Source organism: Lichenostomus cassidix, chromosome 8 (genome assembly GCF_008360975.1).
Source record: "Lichenostomus cassidix isolate B80296 chromosome 8, HeHo_3.0, whole genome shotgun sequence".
In the NCBI taxonomy this organism is placed as follows: Eukaryota; Metazoa; Chordata; class Aves; order Passeriformes; family Meliphagidae; genus Lichenostomus; species Lichenostomus cassidix.
Window position 1 is genome coordinate 16,288,820 of NC_139489.1, and position 18,598 is coordinate 16,307,417.

Here is an 18,598-nt window from a genome sequence, read left to right on the forward strand (position 1 = left end):
AAGTTATAAATAAATTATGTGTCATTTCTAGTGCTGTTGTGATTCTTAACTAATTCTGGGTATTTTTGTTTCCTTTTGTTTTTAAAGGATCAGTTTGATAACTTGGACAAGCATACACAGTGGGGCATTGACTTCTTGGAGAAATATGCAAAATTTGTAAAAGAAAGGATAGAAATTGAGCAAAACTATGCAAAACAACTGAGGTAAGGTTTTTTTTCTTTGCAAAAGGATCTTAACAGTTACTTAAAATCACTGTATCAGTGATGGGCGAGTATGAAATGTTGTGATTAATGACTGTTTTTCATTTGCAGAGTGAATTAGATCACTAGTTGTTTTCACGACAGATCAGTCTAAACTAGAAAATTATCTTTGGGTGTGCACTTGCTTGTTTTTGCCTTCTGTCCCACTCTTCTCTCCTACCCACCCTTCATATCTTTGCACTGAAAGGTTTCAAGACTTAAAATTAAAGATTCAAAACAAGGTAAACCATAGTGATCCTGTGCAGTGACCATCAGCATGTTTGCTGGAACGTGCATTATCTGTATCTACACATGTGTGTGCTTCTGCTGCTAATTAATTTCTCATGTGGAATTGGCAGGAGCTGCTCTACATTGTGTGAAGATATCTGATTGAAATAATTGAGAACTTGGGAAAACAGCAGATCTTCCTGTCCTTAAAGCCCGCCCTCTCCACAGCAGGTCTTGTCCCTTTGGGTGAGACTGTAACCCAGCCACCCTTTGCCTTGCCTCTGTTCTGCAGCTGCCAAGTGAAACATCTTCTAGGTCCAATAGGAATTTCCCTTCAGGGATCATGCAAGGAGACTAGCAGCAATGAAATAGCTGCTTCAGAGTAAAGTTATTTCTTCAGAATAAAGGAGGTTGATTTTTACCAAAAGGCGCACTCAGTGCTTGAAGAACAAAATTTAAAGTAAAACGCTCCTGTGAGCTTCACCTTCACTGCCATCTTTGTCTTTACCATCATCTGTACTGTCTTGAACTCCTTTGGGGATTCAGCTGAAGCTGCTGCCTACCCTTGTCGGACTGAAACTGATAGCAACTTCTCTCCTGTGGTTTCTTCCATCCTTTCATCATTTGCAAAATAGATTGTCACCAGATAGAGAGCTAAGAAATCCTTCCTCATAAATACAGTAATGAAGTTCACAGCTGAGGGTATGGATGTTCTCTATCTGGGCTGCTTTTTGATTTCTTTAGCAGTTTATTATAATCCAATTGTGTGTATTCACCTAACATAAAAACCCCATTGCTTTACTGAAAGAATTTTTTTCTTAAAAGGAAGAAAATAAATCCTACTTTTCCAAAACTTGTACAGAAGAACTTGGGGAGGTAAAGGAAAGTTGGAAGCATGCATGGCACAGTTTGCAGCCCTGTTTTGATTTGTTTTCAGTTGTCTGTTTAAAAACAGAAATGTGTTTTATTTCCATGGATCTATTGAGATATTTTCCTTAAATATTATTAACAAATGCCATTTTGCTTAGTTGTATTTAAAGGTTCATTCCACAGCTAGCAAGTTGAGAGACCACATTATTACGTCAGGATTTGACTAAAAATAGGAAATTTTCTCTGTTACACATTTTACTCTGGGTAAAACTATTGATTTTTCTCGAAGTGTCTTTCAAAAATGAGAGTTTTGTCGAGTGCCCTTCTGTCAGATGGCTGGAGTGACCCTGTCTGTGCAGTAAGTATGACAGTTCTGGGAAGCACAGGTCTTGCTGCACACACGATATACAGTGCATGCATGCACTTCCTGCCTGCTTCCAACCAGGGTCTGGACAGCACACGCTTCACAGGGTGACTGATTTTCTGCCAGTAGACCAGGTCATGAAGCTACTCTTCGATATTGTTGCATGTGTATAGTTTGGAGGAGACTTGATTGTTTCGTTGTGAACTGTCTTGTGATAACAAGTTGATTTCAGCCATCATTCCTCCTGAGGACACTCACTGCTTTTAATAATGTGAAATAGTTACGAGGCCCAGGGGGGATTGAGATCAAGCAAAATTGTCACCTTCAGAAGAGTTAGCCATCCTGCATCTAGCTCCTGGGAAGTTCTGAGAGGGAAGATCTTGTGGGATGGACTGTAGTTCTGGTGAATTTTAATGTTGGCAGCATATGGCCTGTGAGATAGATATTAATATCCCTAATGGAAATTTCTAGTAAATCACTGTTTCTTCTTTTTGTAATGAAAAGCAATCTGAAAAACAGAGTGTTGAGAATCTTTTCATGATGAACTCTATAACTGAGATAAATTATGCCCTTGTTTAGTGTTTATAAGCAGAACAGCAAGTGGTCACCTCTTGGTAGTTCTTTGGCTCTCTTGGTACTTGGTTGGGGACCAAGAAAAGGCAAATTTAGTCAGGAAATAAAGCTAGTGTTGGTTGGTGGTATTTTTTTCTGTCTTGGTTTCAGTGTGGACCATGAAGATTCTGTTGAAATCATTGATGGATCTATGCTCATAGACTTAAACCCAAGGATGAAAACTTGAGTGAATTTCTCATAACAGTTTTCACAAATTAGAGTCCGTCTCCTGGCAGAAATTCACGTTCACTTTGTGTATACCCTTGCATCTTGAAAACTTCATTTTTCTTTATACTGTCACAATTTAGTTGAGACTCCCAGGTGCAACAGCCATTCCAAGTCTTCTAGGAGATGACAAGTGATGCATGTACAGCATATGAGGAGCTGTTAGAGCAAACTCACTCTATTCTTACTGTGTGCAGGTGTTGCAAATGGTAACTTGTCCAAGTGCTGGTTTTAGGTTACAAGCCATTTCTTGCTATTCTTCTTAGATACTGAAAAAATTATGAGAAAAATTGAGGAATCCTCAATTGTCTGTGAAGAAGAAAAAGCACCCTGGACAGCTTGTCTTTTGTTTGCAATATAATGTGTTCTGAAAAAAACCCTCCCAAGTGTAATTTGATTTTTGTTAGAGCTAACTTAAAGGAAAATCTAAAGCTTTGTGTGGTATAGGTCTCAACTAATGTATTGTGTTACCCCAAGGTTTGCAGAGGTTGTTATAGGCTGTTGCTGAGTTACAGGGATGAGAATCAGGACAAAAATATTGCACAGTATGTTGTACAGTAACACATTCCATTTTAACGATATCATTCCTTACTTTGTTTATATTTTGGAATTGGAAAAAATTAGATTTAGTATGTGCCAAACTACTGGGCTCTTGACTGAATTTTAAAATTGAATTCTCAGATGCTGTTTTGGATCAGCATTGTTTCTTAAAAGGGGCAAGGTGAAGGTGTGTTTTGTTTACTTCCACATGATTACACACGAAATAATTCTGGAGGTTTACTCCCTTTTCATCCTTTCTGAACCATTGTGACACTTGAGCAGACAGAGGAATTCCACTTTCTGTGATGTTAGGCAGTAATACAAGTTATACCTGCAGCTGGAGATGAAGCTGCCATGGAATAAAATTTCTGAACATGGTCAGCTGCTGTGTTGTTGGTTTAAAGCAAATAGCTCTGATTGTTCTTGAGCTGTTTGGTGCCCATTAAAGTTGTGTGTTGTGATCTCTAGAGATGTCTGGTTACTCTGATCAAATCTATTTTTCGTGGTCCTTGTGTACACTGTTGTACATAAGTGGTGTTTTTATAAATACAGCATTAATATATGCTTATGTTAAGTCAAACTGAGACACACTTTCCACATTTTTGTAAGCATTGTCTTGGAAACATTTTTGAAACTGTGTGTAAGCTTAAATGTAAAGCTGGGAACACAGATTTTGTCACCATGTGATCATTTCTCAAAACTCTCTTGCTTTGATTGGAGCTAAGCTTTTACACTGTTCGTTACTATTCCAATATGGTTGTGGCAGGTTTTTTTATAGTCGTGTTTCCATAAACTTAAACATGTGATTACTTAATGGTTCCAAGGATATTCAGCTTTGTAAGCTCAAATTCCAGGTTACAATTTTTTAAGATTCATCACTCAAGTTAAAACTTTTTCTGATGAGATGTTACTCAATACAGTGAATTGTCATTGTTTTTACCCAGTCCATAATACTGCTATGCAGTCACTGGAGACATCAGAATTGTATTGAAACTGTTACTTTTCATAGAAATAAAAGATGCTTTTGAGTACTCACTGAAATTTTAGCTACTTATGAAAGCAAAAGAAGTTTGTTACCAGGCTCATTTGTAATATGATATAGAGGCTGGAGTGGTTTGGTATAAGCAGATACTGCTGTACCTGAGCTGCTACCTTAATAGAAATTGTACCATATTGATGCTGCTGCTCCTGTTCTTTATGTTCTATATCAATTGACTGAAGAAAACTTATGCTTTTTTTGAGTTGGTAAACACTATTTTTTACACATGTATGTAAAATTTTGTGTAAATGTCCTATGTACATGACTCTTAAGTAATTTTTATCAACTGGAGTGCTTTTTGAAACTTCTGTGTTGGTGACTGAGGTGGTACTTGTCTTAAAAATTAGGTTCCTATCTTGTTGGTATTGTCCTGAAACCAGTTTATACCAAGAAGTGAGGTTAACAAAATTACAGGAGCAGAACAATTGGATGTGGTTATATCCTATATGAAGTCTGCTTCCAGATGGCTGTAAAACAGTGTGATAGAAGTAATGAAAATTTTACTTCCCAAGAGGATTAAAGTGTCATCAGCTGCACTTTCCTGAGGAACCAAAACAATCTTGTAGATTTGTTTCTGTTCTGAGGGTCAGCAATTGCTTGTACACTTTTCTTATAAACTAGTCCAGATCCATATTTGGATTTTTAGAATTAGGCATGGGTTTACATTAAGATGTCAGAGAATGTTATGCCCCCTTAAAAGTGTCAACTGTTTCATCTTTGAAATAATGCTTTACTTTTCAAATCCATGCTCATACTGGCTGCTTCTCAACCTGTGCTTTTTCAAAGGTTTAAAATTAATATCTCTGTTTTGATTAGGTATTGTTTTTCACTTACAGGAAAAGCCACTTAGGCCTAATTGTTCATATGAACACTGGCTTTTTCTTTGATCTTCAAAATCTGCATTTGCTTGTCATTTCATATTTATTCCTTTGATTACTGTATCTTGTGCTGTTAAGTCCTGATCACAGCATCTCAAACCTGTATGTTCTTTGATCCAAAGGTAGACAGGCTTGACTAATGAAACTGCCTGTTATTAGCAGAAAGGATTATATAATATTTTTGTCTTTCTGGAAATAATAAACAATTGCATTAAAGCATGAAACCAGAACAGAAATCAGCATGCTGGTAAATAATCTGTATTTATGGCCATTCTCTCAGCCATTTTAGACTGTAAAGCTTTAGTAAGTCGTTCATGTCTCAATTTTAACAACTCTGGAAATCTTCCCTTGAAAAGGCTCCAGCATGGTTGCTTAGCTACAGCATTGTATGTGTGTTATGTATTTCACCTTCTGAATAATAATAAGATGAATTTTAGGAATTTCCTATGCATTAATAAGCACTGAGGAGCAAAGCAGAAATGTAAAGGGAAATGGAACAAAGGAAAGTTACTTAGTGAATATATTTTTTTCCCTATTACTTGGTTTGTGCATTTTCCCCATCAAAATGTGTGAATTTAATCCCTGCCAAGCAGAATGTTACAACAGGCAGTGGGTTCTGAGGATAGTAAGAAGAGATTCTTGCTTGAACTTCAGTAAGGAGGTTACTATAAAATGTGTAGAAAATTTTTTAAAAGTCAGTGTTTATTCTGTTCCTTAGTACATATTGATATTAAAAGGATCTGACTTTATTATAGTTGCTTTTTTTGGTTGTAGTCTCAGAGGATATAGAAACAGACCAAAGATCCAAGCTTACTATTTCCACACCAACTCCCTGCTCATATTTTGGTGCCTATTTTGTAACTGGACATAATCTCACTGTGTGGGCTCTTCTACCATAGAGATGACTTCCAGATAAATGGATTTAAGAAACTGTACAAGGGTATTTTAGATGAAAGCAGAATTAGCACCTTTGTTTTAATGGTAAGGTAATTCATAATTGTAACAACTGAAATTACAAAGAGATGGTGGGATGAAATACACAACATGCATGCCAGATTTTTTTCTCCTAGAATCTTCTCTTAACTCCTCCATTCCTATTCTTCCTGCATTCAATGATAAGCAGATTATTTCATATCAATGTTCACAAAAATTGGGCTGTGATAGTGTGTTAAGCGCTGGTCCTGTGGATTGTCTTCTAGGGATTTGCTTGGTTTCTAAAATCCTGATATTTGCAATGCTGGTGGTAGGACAAACTGTAAAGTCCTTTTTCTGAAAAGAGATTTTGCCTCTCCTGTTTTGGACGTGTCGTTATCCAAGAGTTGGAAATACTGTGGTTAAATTCTTCGACCTGAATCTACACTCAAAGCTGAATTCAGGCATGGAGTTTTGTGCTCATGGGCACAGCACACAGTGGGCACTGTCTGTGGTACACACTGATCATACATTGGCCTTGTCCTCGTCTGCTGCTGCTGCCTTCTGCATGCGTGAAAAGGGTGTTTAATAAACAACTCTTCATTTCATATCTAGTCACTGCAATTGAAGTTTGAAAATACTTACATATTGTTCCAGGTCAGAGTGACTTAAAACTTTGATAATACGATGGATTTCTGCCTTGTTTTATCTAAAGGACCCTTATAAGTTGACAGACGGAATAGATTTGTTCATAGAACATTAAACATAAATAATTTGTTCATGCAGTTTTCTATGTGTGTCTTGTCAAAAGAGACTCTAAAATGGCATCTTTCTTTATTCTTCCTTAATAGAAATCTGGTTAAGAAGTACTGTCCTAAACGTTCACCGAAAGATGAGGAACCCAGGTAAAAATGTGCATTTCAAGTTCTATGTGTAAAAAGTCAGAACTAACAATATATTCTATCCTTTTGTGGATTTTTTTTAAAGATAAAGTATTTAATTGGCTAAGACAACAAAAGAATTGTGCTTGGCTTCTTATAGTTCTGCTCTAATTCTTAAGCATGAAACCTTTGTTTACTCCTGTTGGTATTTTAATGTAGTGAACATGGCAAGTTGTACTTGCTCCCTTCCAAATTCATCTTTAGGTAACTGAAATTTTGAAGGCAGAAGTTTAGCTTGCTATGTACAGTCTAGTATTGTTTTTTAAAGAAAAGCCAGTTCTGTGTCCTTAGGCTTTGATTTTTTGCTTAGTTTAATAGAGATTTGGAGTGCATTTTGATGGCAGTACAAATGCAGCTATGCATTTCTATACTGAGACCTGAGTGTACACAAAATTGTCATGTTTTGGGCAAGAAGAGCTCTTAAAATGCTGACTTGCTTGGACTCTGGAGACAAAATAAGTGAATGTCGAATGGTGGAGGAACAATTTGTGCTAGACAACTTTTTTTTTTTTTTTAAATTTTAATCAGAAATAAGCTTGTTTTGCTGTCCACAGCCATTTAAAAAATTTATTTGAAAAAGCACAATACTTGTTTTTCTTTAGGGGTAAATCTTAGGAAATAAAAAAAAGTGGACAAATTTCAGGTTGCAGCCAGAGCACATGCTGTGCAGAGTGCCTGAGAATTCACAGCAGGATTTCCTCTACCTCTTCTAACTATGAAAAGATCCTGGACCTCAGGCAATAGGCTTTCCAGAGCTAGAGTGGCATTTGAAATTCCCAAGAGCCAAGCCTATGGAGATGGCAGTATTCCACAGTTAAAAGAGAGAAAGATGTATATTTTAATGCGGTGCCTGTTTTTTTTTTCCTTTCTTCCCTTCCACACACACTTTCTACCCTTTGCCCCTCCTCTTCCCCCCTTTTTAGTGCCAGCCATAGTGGCACCTTACTTCCAGCCAGGAGGTGGGCAGGCAAACAGGCAGCTGTCTGCAGAGCTGGTAGCAAACCTGTTGTGTAGAACATCCATCGGGATGCATAGGAGTGCTAAGATTGGCACGTTCCACCCTCAAGACTACCAAGCACATCATCTCTGCCGCAAGCTCAGCCTCCGAGCCTAGGGATGTATGTATCCTTCCCAAGCTCAGGCCTCTCACTTGGCAGCTTAGGAGATACCACTATACCACAGGGCTTGCCAGGTAGTATTCTTCTTCTTTCTTTTCCATCCACAAACCCCGTGTTCTTATAAAATGTGTTTGAAGAGACATAAAGTACGTGCTAGGCTTAACATAGGCTTTCCCAGCTTGTGTTTCTACTCTAACTCAATTAGCATTAAGATAAGGTTTATTGTAAAATGTCTGTGATTTTTTTTTTTTTAAAATTTATTCAGGAGTACAGATTATACTAAAAGAAGTATATTTTAGAAAGCTGTCTAACTTTTTGTGGATATTTGTTTGTGTGTGTGCTTTCTGTCAGGTTTACTTCGTGTATTGCCTTTTTTAACATCCTCAATGAGTTGAATGACTATGCAGGACAACGAGAAGTAGTTGCAGAAGAAATGGGACACAGAGTGTACGCAGAGCTGATGAGATATTCTCATGATCTAAAAACTGAGAGAAAAATGGTAATTTCTGTGTTTTTAGATTTGATACTAGAATGTCAAAATGTATGTCTTCTAATGAATCAATGTATTTGTATACCCATTTTCATGAGCATGGCAATACATAGATTTTGTAACACTTTATAAAACACATTTAAAGTTATTCTATAATAGAATAATAATATGTACTATAATAACTGGTTTACTACAGTTATTAAACCTAAAAATGAATATATTGGGAAGAGAGTGCTTACTAGTAACCTTTTTTTTGCCAGTGTACTTTTCATCTGTGATATTATTCTAACATGTTTAGTAATGCGAGAATAACATTAACTCTTCCAAATAGTAATAACAGTAACTCTTCCAAAGAGTACAGATATCTCGTGGAAGATACTGCACATCATAGGCTGTCAACTAGAGCAGGGACTAATTACTGGTAATAATACTAAAAATATAGGCAAATTTAATTTATTTCTGGTGTTTTTAGCATCTTCAGGAAGGGCGAAAGGCTCAGCAGTATCTGGACATGTGCTGGAAACAGATGGATAATGTGAGTTTGTGTTTGGATTTAATTCCTACTGAACTTAAATAAGATATACAGTCTGTAAGTGGAACTGTTTTAATCTGTCTTGCTTAGATTTAATATTTAGCTATATTACTGAATGTCCAAGTAACTCAGTAACATCCAAAATACAGTTCAATGTATTTATAGTTCCCTGGTTAAAAAAATCTCCTGTAAACAGCTTCTGTGTGTATGTTTGAGTGAAGCCTTGGCTTTTATGCAGCAAAACCAGCATAAAGGAATCGGTTTTAACATGGTTACAGGCTTTGGGCTACTAAAAATGACAATTTATTTAAATGAAGATGAAATCTTAAGTCACAGGATTTGATTTGAGCTTGAGGGCTTGTTATGTGAGGTATGTTCAAGAATACCACTGTAAACTATTGTACCTTCAGGAGGCAGAATTACTGTTTAACAGAGAAATGCAGGAAGTGAATGTCTCTAAGACAGATTATAAGCTTAATTTTCTTAAAAAATAAAACAATATAAAATTCAACTAAATCTGTTCAAGATGCATCCTGATATTCTGGTTTTCTGTCTTAAAAATGTATTATTTCTTTGATCCAGATGATTGTGAAGCAGTAGGAATTCACCTCTCCAGTATTTTGTTGTTGTGGTCCCAGATGAGCAGGGTCTTGCTTCATTGTCATGTCAAAGAGTTTAATTCATCATCAGAGGATCAGAATAGAAGCAGATATGGTAGTTTTAGATGTTATCACTCTTCACCAACCTAATTCCCAGAGTTCAGCTCAAGCAATTGTTTTCTTGTGTGCCTTTGTATTTACCTGAGTGCAAGGTTAGTCTTTTAAATGCATTTAGATGCCTTTAAGGGACACACTAACCTCAACTGCCTGACTTTGCTGTGAAGCAGGAGCTCAGTCTCAGTTGCAGTTTCTCTCTAGAGATGTTGACTTCTGGAGCTGCAACAATTTTTCCTACAGCAGTTGTCTTGACAACAGCTGTATATATGGAACATAAAGTGTATTGAATACTGTTGTCTGTGCTACCTGCAGCTGTGCCCCTTGGTATGAATACTGATGGTGATTGTAATGTGGATACATCCTTCAGACTGCCTTCAAAGTAATTTAGTTGACCTAGTTCCTGTGCTAACAATGTGCTTATTTAAAGGTGCTTAGTGAATTTAAGATACTTAAATGGAAGCTTTGATATTTAGAATTCAGAATTAATGTACAAAACCAAATGGGAATAGTGGCTGTTACAGCAGTAAGTTTGTGCCTTTTGTAGAGCAAAAAGAAATTTGAGAGAGAATGCAGAGAGGCAGAGAAGGCACAGCAAAGCTATGAACGACTGGACAATGACACTAATGCAACAAAGGCTGATGTGGAGAAGGTAAGGGCAGTAGCTTTTCTTTATTGTAATTAATATTTCATTTGCATGTTCATCATCAGTACTGGAACAATATTCATTGAATGTGTAAAATTGTATGTAAAATGTAGTTACTTATGTGCAAAATCAAAGTTACAGTGAAGTGTAAGAGCACAGGAAAGGAGTGTGCTTCAGAATCAGAGTGGTTTGGGTTGGAAGGGACCTTGAAGACTCCCCAGCCATGGGCAGGGACAGCTCCCACTAGATCAGGTTGTTCAAAGCCCCATCCAGCCTGGCCTTGAACACTGCCAGGCGTGAGGCATCCACAGCCTCTCTGGGCAATCTGTGCCAGTGTCTCACCACCCTCATAGTAAAGAATTTTTTCCTAATGTCTAATGTAAACCTGTTCTCTGTGAGGTTAAAGTCATTCCCCCTTGTCCTATCACTACATGCCCTTGTAGAAAGTCCCTCTCCAGCTCTCTTGTAGATCCTCTGGAAGTACTGGAAGGGGCTCTAAGGTGTCTCCAAAACCTTCTCCAGGCTTCAAACCTCCAACTCTGTCAGCCTGCCTTCATAGGAGAGATGCTCCAGCCCTCTGGTATTCTTCATGTCCTTCTCTGGACTCTTCCCAGCAGGTCCATTTCCTTGTGCTGAGGAGACTCCAGGTGGGGTCACCTCCCTTGACCTGCTGGCCACGCTGCTTTGGCTGTAGCCCACGGCAGGGTTGGCTTTCTGGGCTGTGAGGGCACATGGCAGAACCCCCAGGTCCTCCTCAGGGCTACTCTCAACCCATTCTCTGCCCAGCCTGCATTAGTGCTTGGGATCACCCCAGCTCACATGCAGGATGTTGCACTTGGCCTTGTTGAACTTCCTGACATCCCTCTGCATGGCTATGCTGACAGCTTTCCTTCAACAGGGAGCTGTCTGGTATTTGGTACTTTGTGGTTTGTATGTTCAGTCACTGCTGTGTTATTTAGGATATACATTTAAGCAGTCTGGCTACAATGATCATAGCTTTCTCTGTATATAACAAATGAGGTTTGTGGAGTGTCAGTGTATGGGAAGTCTCGCATCTTTGTATTTCAGTTAGAAGGATGTCAGTTTTGATGATTTGTGACGAGTGTTTCTGCATAGTTGATAAAATAAAATAATGCTGTGTGTCATTGAAAAGCACAAGACATGTTTAACCTGATTGCACTTTCCTTACCAGGCTAAGCAACAGTTGAACCTGCGCACACATATGGCTGATGAAAACAAAAATGAATATGCTGCACAACTACAGAATTTTAATGGAGAACAGCACAAACACTACTACATTGTCATTCCTCAGATTTATAAGGTAAAATAATTAACAGATAGAGTATGTCTGATCCTTTTCTAAAGGAGAAGTGCACTTTAAAATTAAGAACTTCATTTTTTTTTTAAATTTTAGTGGATAATTTTGTCAAAAAATTACCATAATCTTGAGACACCTTGTGTTTTTTCAGGAGACTGCTTACCATACTTATGCTTAGATTTCTAACAAAAATGCTTGGTTACATTTTCTGCAAGATTTTTTACTTTGTAAGCTCTTTTTCCAAATGTTACTGAATGTGTCTGGCAAAATATACATTTGAGACACCTGGGTGACAGCAGACATGTAAAACAATCATTCTAATGAGGTTTGATCACTAGTTCTCAGGATACTTGTGTGTGTGTGTGAAAGCTCTCCCTCTGGCAGAGGTGAAGGAAAGCACAGAGCTAATGGTGACTGTGGTTTAATGGATCTCATGCACAGGTGAAAAATGGGTGCACTGGAAGCAGAAGAACCAGCACAACCCCCAGCCCCCAATTACTCCTTGCCTTCATCAGTGCTACAAGCAATCCACAGATCTCTCTAAACCAATTAAAAAGCTAAAGATCAATACTTTGCATCTAAAGTAGGGATTTCTTGAGATGCTGTATTAAGATTTTTTTTTTAACATTATTTTCAAAAACAGACTTTGCAAAACTAGAAAACTAGTTTAAAGTAGTTGGAGGGCATCAGGTGAGGAGTGTTCAGAAGTGTGTTGGCATGTACCTGCAGCCATTTGGGAAATATGGGTGGGAACTGATACTGAGACATGGAGTGAGGAAATGGAAAGTGAAACACTGGCTTTATTTGAAGGTATACCAACTTAAGTATGCTTGGTATTTTCCAGAAGCAAGAGTCAGTTCATACTTAAAAAAAAAAAAAAAATCCTTACTAGAAGGTCTAGGATTCACAGGAGAAAATTACCGTAGCTTATTAAAGAATTTTCTAATATTTTAACTGTTAAGCAGCACTAGAGTAGGTCTGACATGAACACACTGATCCAAGAATTGCAGTCAGCTCCCAGGAGAAACACGTTGATGGTTTTTGTGGCTTGGACCAGACTTCTGCTTTACTGCCTTTATTTCTCTAGGGTTCAACTCCATTATCATTGTAAGATATTACTTATATTTTTTGATCTCTACAGTAAGAGCAGAAAGGCCTAGTCCTGCTTTCTCTTGGGATTATACTTTTTATTACTTCGTTGCAAGTATTTGGTAACGTTCTGTGGGAAAACCTTGGAGATGGCTTTAGCACATCCAGGTGGTTGCTTTGTTTTGGAGAGATGAAATTGAATACTGTTTATGACATCTGCCTTAGTGGAGATACAGGAAAGATCCACTTCCTTATCCAGTGTTTGACAACCTGTTGGTATATGTGTTACTGATTTTTGGTTTCATTTGTTTTTTTTTCACATTCAGTTAGGTGAAAGATCCAGGGCTATTATCTTAACAGTATTTCTCTTTAATTGTTTCTTTTTTGTTCTGTTCCAGTGAACTTTTATTGCAAATATTATGTAATGGTATTCTTTTCTTTATTTTCTTGCACACTTCTAAAGGAAATGGTTTGTATTTCAAATTAGTGTGTCTAAACTGCAGATAATTTTAAATTTTTGTCTTTTTCCTATTTTTTAAATGATTGGTATTTCTTGGAAGGTATAAAAATAAAAGCAAGATGAAGATATTTATTGCCAAAGGATAATTACTTGGAACTACTAGAAGGAGAGAGGGAGGAGATGTAGAAATCAGTAAAATTTCTTCACTGTGGTTTTCATTTTTGCATGAAACAAATACTTTAAACTGAATAGTTGCTTGTAAACACTGTGCACGTGCTTTATGAAAGAAGGAGGAAATGAAAGTCCAGTCCTTTACATGATTTTTAGAAATCAAAGAGCACAAACTCTTTGTAACTATTGTTCTGGGTATTTTAAGTCTGTGTCTGAAAGGACTTTTTAAGTTCTGTTTTGTTAATAAAAATAGTGGGAAAGCACAGAAATTCTGTCCCACACTGTGGTGACCACAGTAACTGCATATGTCAGGATTGAGGAGGAAAAAAAATCTGCAAATGAAAGCTTTATTTTATCTTTCTTTGCACTTGCAGCAACTTCAAGAAATGGATGAAAGAAGGACCATCAAACTCAGTGAATGTTACAAAGGCTTTGCTGACTCTGAGCGCAAGGTTATTCCAATTATCTCAAAATGCTTAGAAGGGATGATCCTTGCAGCAAAATCAGTTGATGAACATAGAGTAAGTAGACTGAGTAACTTTTTTAATGTGTGTGAGCAATTTGACAAATACAGAAGCTGTGGAGAGGGGAAAGACTGACTTACTCTCTACATTTGTCTTTCTGTTGTCAAATATTTGCTTCAAAAGTGTTGTGACTCCGATTTCAGCAGAAGTGATTACTTCTGCTTTTGTTGTCTGCTCTCTTCCTGCTTTATTGATTTTGTGTGATCTGAATATCCTTGACACGTTCTTACTGGGTTTGATTTTGGACACATTGTTTTGGTTATCCCGAAATATCCTGGAATACCAGCATGGTTGGTGTTTTCTGCTGTATGTGGCATTAAATCATATAAAGGGTGTTCAGTTAACAAAGTGTCATTCTGTGTCCTGTTTGACTGCAGCAGGTTCTTTCCTATTACATCTTACTACATCTAGTAAGATATATCTGGTACATCTAGTTTCTTAGTTCTGTCTTCATTTCATTGCCAGTGGTGAAAGATGAAAGTGTGGAAAGTAGTTTAGCCCTAAAGCATGTTCTATTTTAAATTTGTGATAACCCTTGGGAAATATTTGCTGGAATATTCTGAATAGCAGAGCATGCTTTGCTATACTTTCATAAACACTGCTGAGATAAAAGAATGTTGTTATCTTGACTTGTTCTGTCCAAAAGTGTGTGTTTTGAGCTCACTCTTACTTTCCCATCTGTGCATCTCTGCAATTAAATGAAAAATTTGTCTCCCTGTTTTTTCTGTCTCTGATTCTTGATGAGTTTGCTTTTTAAACTCCTTAATGTCCCATGTTTAGGACTCTCAACTAGTGATAGACTGCTTCAAATCTGGTTTTGAACCTCCTGGAGATTTTCCATTTGAAGACTACAGTCAGAATATTTACAGAACTATCTCTGATGGAACTATCAGTACACCAAAGCAAGAGGGAATGAGAATTGATACAAAAACTACAGTTGGCAAGGCTAAAGGAAAGCTGTGGCTATTTGGAAAGAAACCAAAGGTAACAATTAAGAAATTACTATTTGGAAAATTAAAATTTGAACATCTAGAGTGCATGGAAGCAGCAGTTTATGTATTTTAAAAAAACCTTCCCCTTGCCTGCCAATGTCTTTTAACGTATGTGTAAGGAGATCTGAAGGTTTGAGTAAGGTTGAGTACTTACCCTGTTAAAAATCACGTTGTCACTGCAGAAGTTTTCCATTTTTCTGTCTAGTGATTTGTGTCTGGGAACATTTTTAATAGTTGATAAAAGTAGCTTCCCATTACTGTAATGTATCTAAGATTCTGTAATTGCATACAAAAGGTGTTAATTGGGAATGTCAAAATGGGGGGATATGCTTTGGAATTGGGCAGACTTCAGATCTGTCTCTATGACACAAAAAGCAACCCCCTTCTAAATGTCACATTTATATATATATAAGGGTTACATAGATATTTATTATACCTACTGCTAGTTTTGAAAACTCCTGAGGTTTCTCTGAAAACATTACACTTTATAATATGTCATTGATAAAACATACTGTGGAAGCTCCATAAAGGTAAATGTACTAGAAGAAATATTACTGTGAAATGGGTAAAAATATTCCTATGCTCAAGAAAAATTTGAAAGCATAGAAATTACTCCTTTGTTGTCTTATGAGTTACAATTAACACTTCCTGTGTGAGATGCCTTCATGGATCAGCAAAAAGGATTGTCAATACATGCATTAGCTATATAAACGAATAATTGAGCATACACATATTTAAATGTTATGCTATATCATTATTTAGTATTGGAGCATATCAGTGAGCTATTTTAATGATTCCCATAAATTTCTATGAGGTTATTTTAATGCTCAAGGCCAGTTCCTGTCATTTATTACAGGAAATTATTCTTAGAGCTTCTTAATGGTGGGACTTATTTTCCACTTGATAGTATTCTGAGAAAGTACATCTTTACAGAAAGAAAGGATACAGTTGATTCTTTATTCCATCCTCAGTATATTATGTAATTCCAGCTGTGTGTTAAAACTGATTGTTTACTCTTCATGCAATGTAATTAATGATTCATAACAGTTCAAATGCATTAACATATGGGCATATATATTGCATTTGTCTGCAGAGGTGGGTGAGATTTGGCCTGTTCTGAAATTAGATCACAATTGCCAGTTTGACCACAAGACTTCTGTCTGAGATTTTGGAGAGTGTGTAAATGTACACTGGTTTTCAGTCTGGACCTTGGCATTTGCTGTAGTTATATGAAATCCCTTAGTGTGATAACAGCTGAAACAAGCTGAAAAGACTTTCCCTACTCTTTCTTCCCCCCAGTTCATTCACTTTCTGTGTAGCATTCAGGGAATCAGCCTTACTGTGTCCCGTATGGAGTCACAGGTGTACATATGTGTGTACATACTACATGCACCTCTTCCCTAAGGACCTGGATGAAGTGAAAGATTTCATCCTTTTTTTTTACCTGTCTTTGGGAAGGATAGAGAGCATTCTACAAAACAGCAGCTGGGAGCAAAATACTTACTGGAAGATACATATTTAATTCCAAATACTATTCACAGGTTTTGAAATACATTCCTAAATTATCTATTGTAAAATTAGCTGGTTTACTACAGCTGGGGGTATTCATGGTGGCCTTTAGGCCTTCATTTAGCTGAAACTATGGCTGGTCTTGACTTCCAGGTATTCATTTACCTATTTTTCATGTTGTCAAAGACATAAAAGCTTTTTGTAAAGGGAATGAGATGTGCAGCAGTGGAAATAGTAGAGGAAAATTGAACTGGGAAAGAATAGCATAGGTATGAAAGACAAAAAATGAGAGAAGGAGTTTGAAAAAAGGGGAGGAGGTTCTTGTGATGATATTAAGAATGCCATGCAGCCATTGACTACAGAGATTGAGAATATTTTTTGTTTTAGTCGTTCTCCATAGATGTACCAAATATTTCTGGTTTGGCTAACCTGGTAGAGTGGGGTCCTCAATATGTAGGAGGAAGTAGTAAGCAGGAATGCTTGAGCTTCCAGAATGACTATAACTAAATTGACAATAGCAGAGCTCTGTTTTAAGAAAAGAGACAGGGAACTTTGGGATCTTGTTAGGACCTTGTGGCAGTGTTGAGTCTAAAGATTTTCTGAATATTCCTTCATTCTCTGTAGCAACCTGTAACTCTGAAGATTAATTCATGACACAAACCTTTTAAACCCAATACAGTTATAGTATAAATGTGTCTGGAATGTTATGAGCTGTTTCTGTGTTGGATGGAAATTTTATTTTTGTAAGACAGAATTTTCATTTTAAAGTCACTTTGAACATTTGGCTTATTTATTGCTTTCTTTATTTCCACATTAGCCACAATCCCCACCCCTAACCCCTACTAGTTTATACACATCCAGTACTCCTAATGGGTCCCAGTATCCCATATTCTCCATTGAACCAGTGCATTATTGCATGAGTGACATAAAAACAGGGAAGCCCAGAATTCCTTCTTTCAGAAGCCTCAAAAGAGGGGTAAGTTTGATAACAAGTTGAAATGCATGATGGGCTATGAGCAGTGTGTTTGTGATGTGGCTTTTCTGATGCTCTTCACCCTCATTATAAGGCTTACTTGGTTAAAAGTAGCACTTCAGCTATAAGGTCACTTAGGATACTTTGTTTCATACTATACAGAAGTTACCAACAGATTAAAAGTAAATTAAAATAGAAATATTCTTAATTGCATTTGAAATGCTCATGCCTAAAAGAAAGGTGTTATAAAGAGGGTGCTCAGCATGTGTTTGATACCTTTCTTCATTGTTGTTCACATTCACAAATGTTTTCCTACCATCATGTAACATATTTTTGCAGTATTTTATCATTGGATATATAGTTACCACAAAAATCGTCTGACAGATCAGATGTCTTATTTGCTGACTTTGAATTGAAACAGTAAAAGTTGATGATGAGACACTGAATTAAGAAGGGAGGATTCAATTTCTTTTGTACATCAAATGCTATAGCTTATGGTGATTGCAGATTTTGAAATACTGATTATTTTAAACACTCTAATTTTAATGCATTTTCTGATTAATTAGTTGCTCTTGTTTGTCCTAGGTTCTTTAGGGTAAAATTACTGAAACAATTACTACCAAAACCTCTGAGATTTATCCATTAATTTACTAATATAGTGGCATATTCTGCAAATACAATTTAGCTGGAAGTCAGTTGAAGGGAAATACTAAGTGGTTCCCTAGCAACATTTATGGTACTAGTGATAAATATACTGGCACTGTCCTGTTACGTCAGAAAAGCATAGGCTGCCCAGTTTTTGTATGTTTAGTGATATTTATTGATCAAAATAATAATGTAATTGGAGGCATTTGATTATATATAATAATTTTTTGGTATTTCAAGACTATATTGACTTGCTGTCTCATGTGCATCAAGAATGGTTGGCTGTTGTTGAGATAATGAGGAGATCAAGGTACAACAATGTTGCATTGCAGCAAAACTGCAATTTAGAGGCTCCCTTGTTGTAATTCTGAAACAGAATGAGTTACAATTAAAACTCAATTTATTTAAGTCATGTGGCATCTAATTCTAGGCCCCCAGATAACTTTTTACCACTGCCATTTTTTTAGAAAATTCTTGTGGTCCTCTAAGTCCATGTGGAGGACAGCTTCTCCTTTCCCCTTCTGAGTCATTATATCACAATTTGGTCTGGTCATGAAGGTAATGTTTCTT

General features: G+C 36.8%; 1 protein-coding gene across 3 annotated transcripts in view; it reads left to right on the plus strand.

Annotated features, from left to right (window-relative positions):
* FNBP1L (formin binding protein 1 like) overlaps nt 1-18,598 on the plus strand; it is a 57,889-nt gene that overhangs the window by 29,131 nt on the left and 10,160 nt on the right. For 2 of the 3 annotated variants that reach the window (XM_085068097.1, XM_085068098.1), the window contains exons 2-10: nt 88-203; nt 6,759-6,812; nt 8,318-8,465; nt 8,929-8,991; nt 10,249-10,353; nt 11,540-11,668; nt 13,760-13,906; nt 14,690-14,893; nt 17,228-17,386. In XM_085068097.1, the coding sequence (XP_084924223.1) occupies nt 88-203; nt 6,759-6,812; nt 8,318-8,465; nt 8,929-8,991; nt 10,249-10,353; nt 11,540-11,668; nt 13,760-13,906; nt 14,690-14,893; nt 17,228-17,386 (1,125 nt within the window). The remainder of the gene's footprint in view (nt 1-87; nt 204-6,758; nt 6,813-8,317; nt 8,466-8,928; nt 8,992-10,248; nt 10,354-11,539; nt 11,669-13,759; nt 13,907-14,689; nt 14,894-17,227; nt 17,387-18,598) is intronic. The other variant, XM_085068099.1, reaches the window with a different exon arrangement.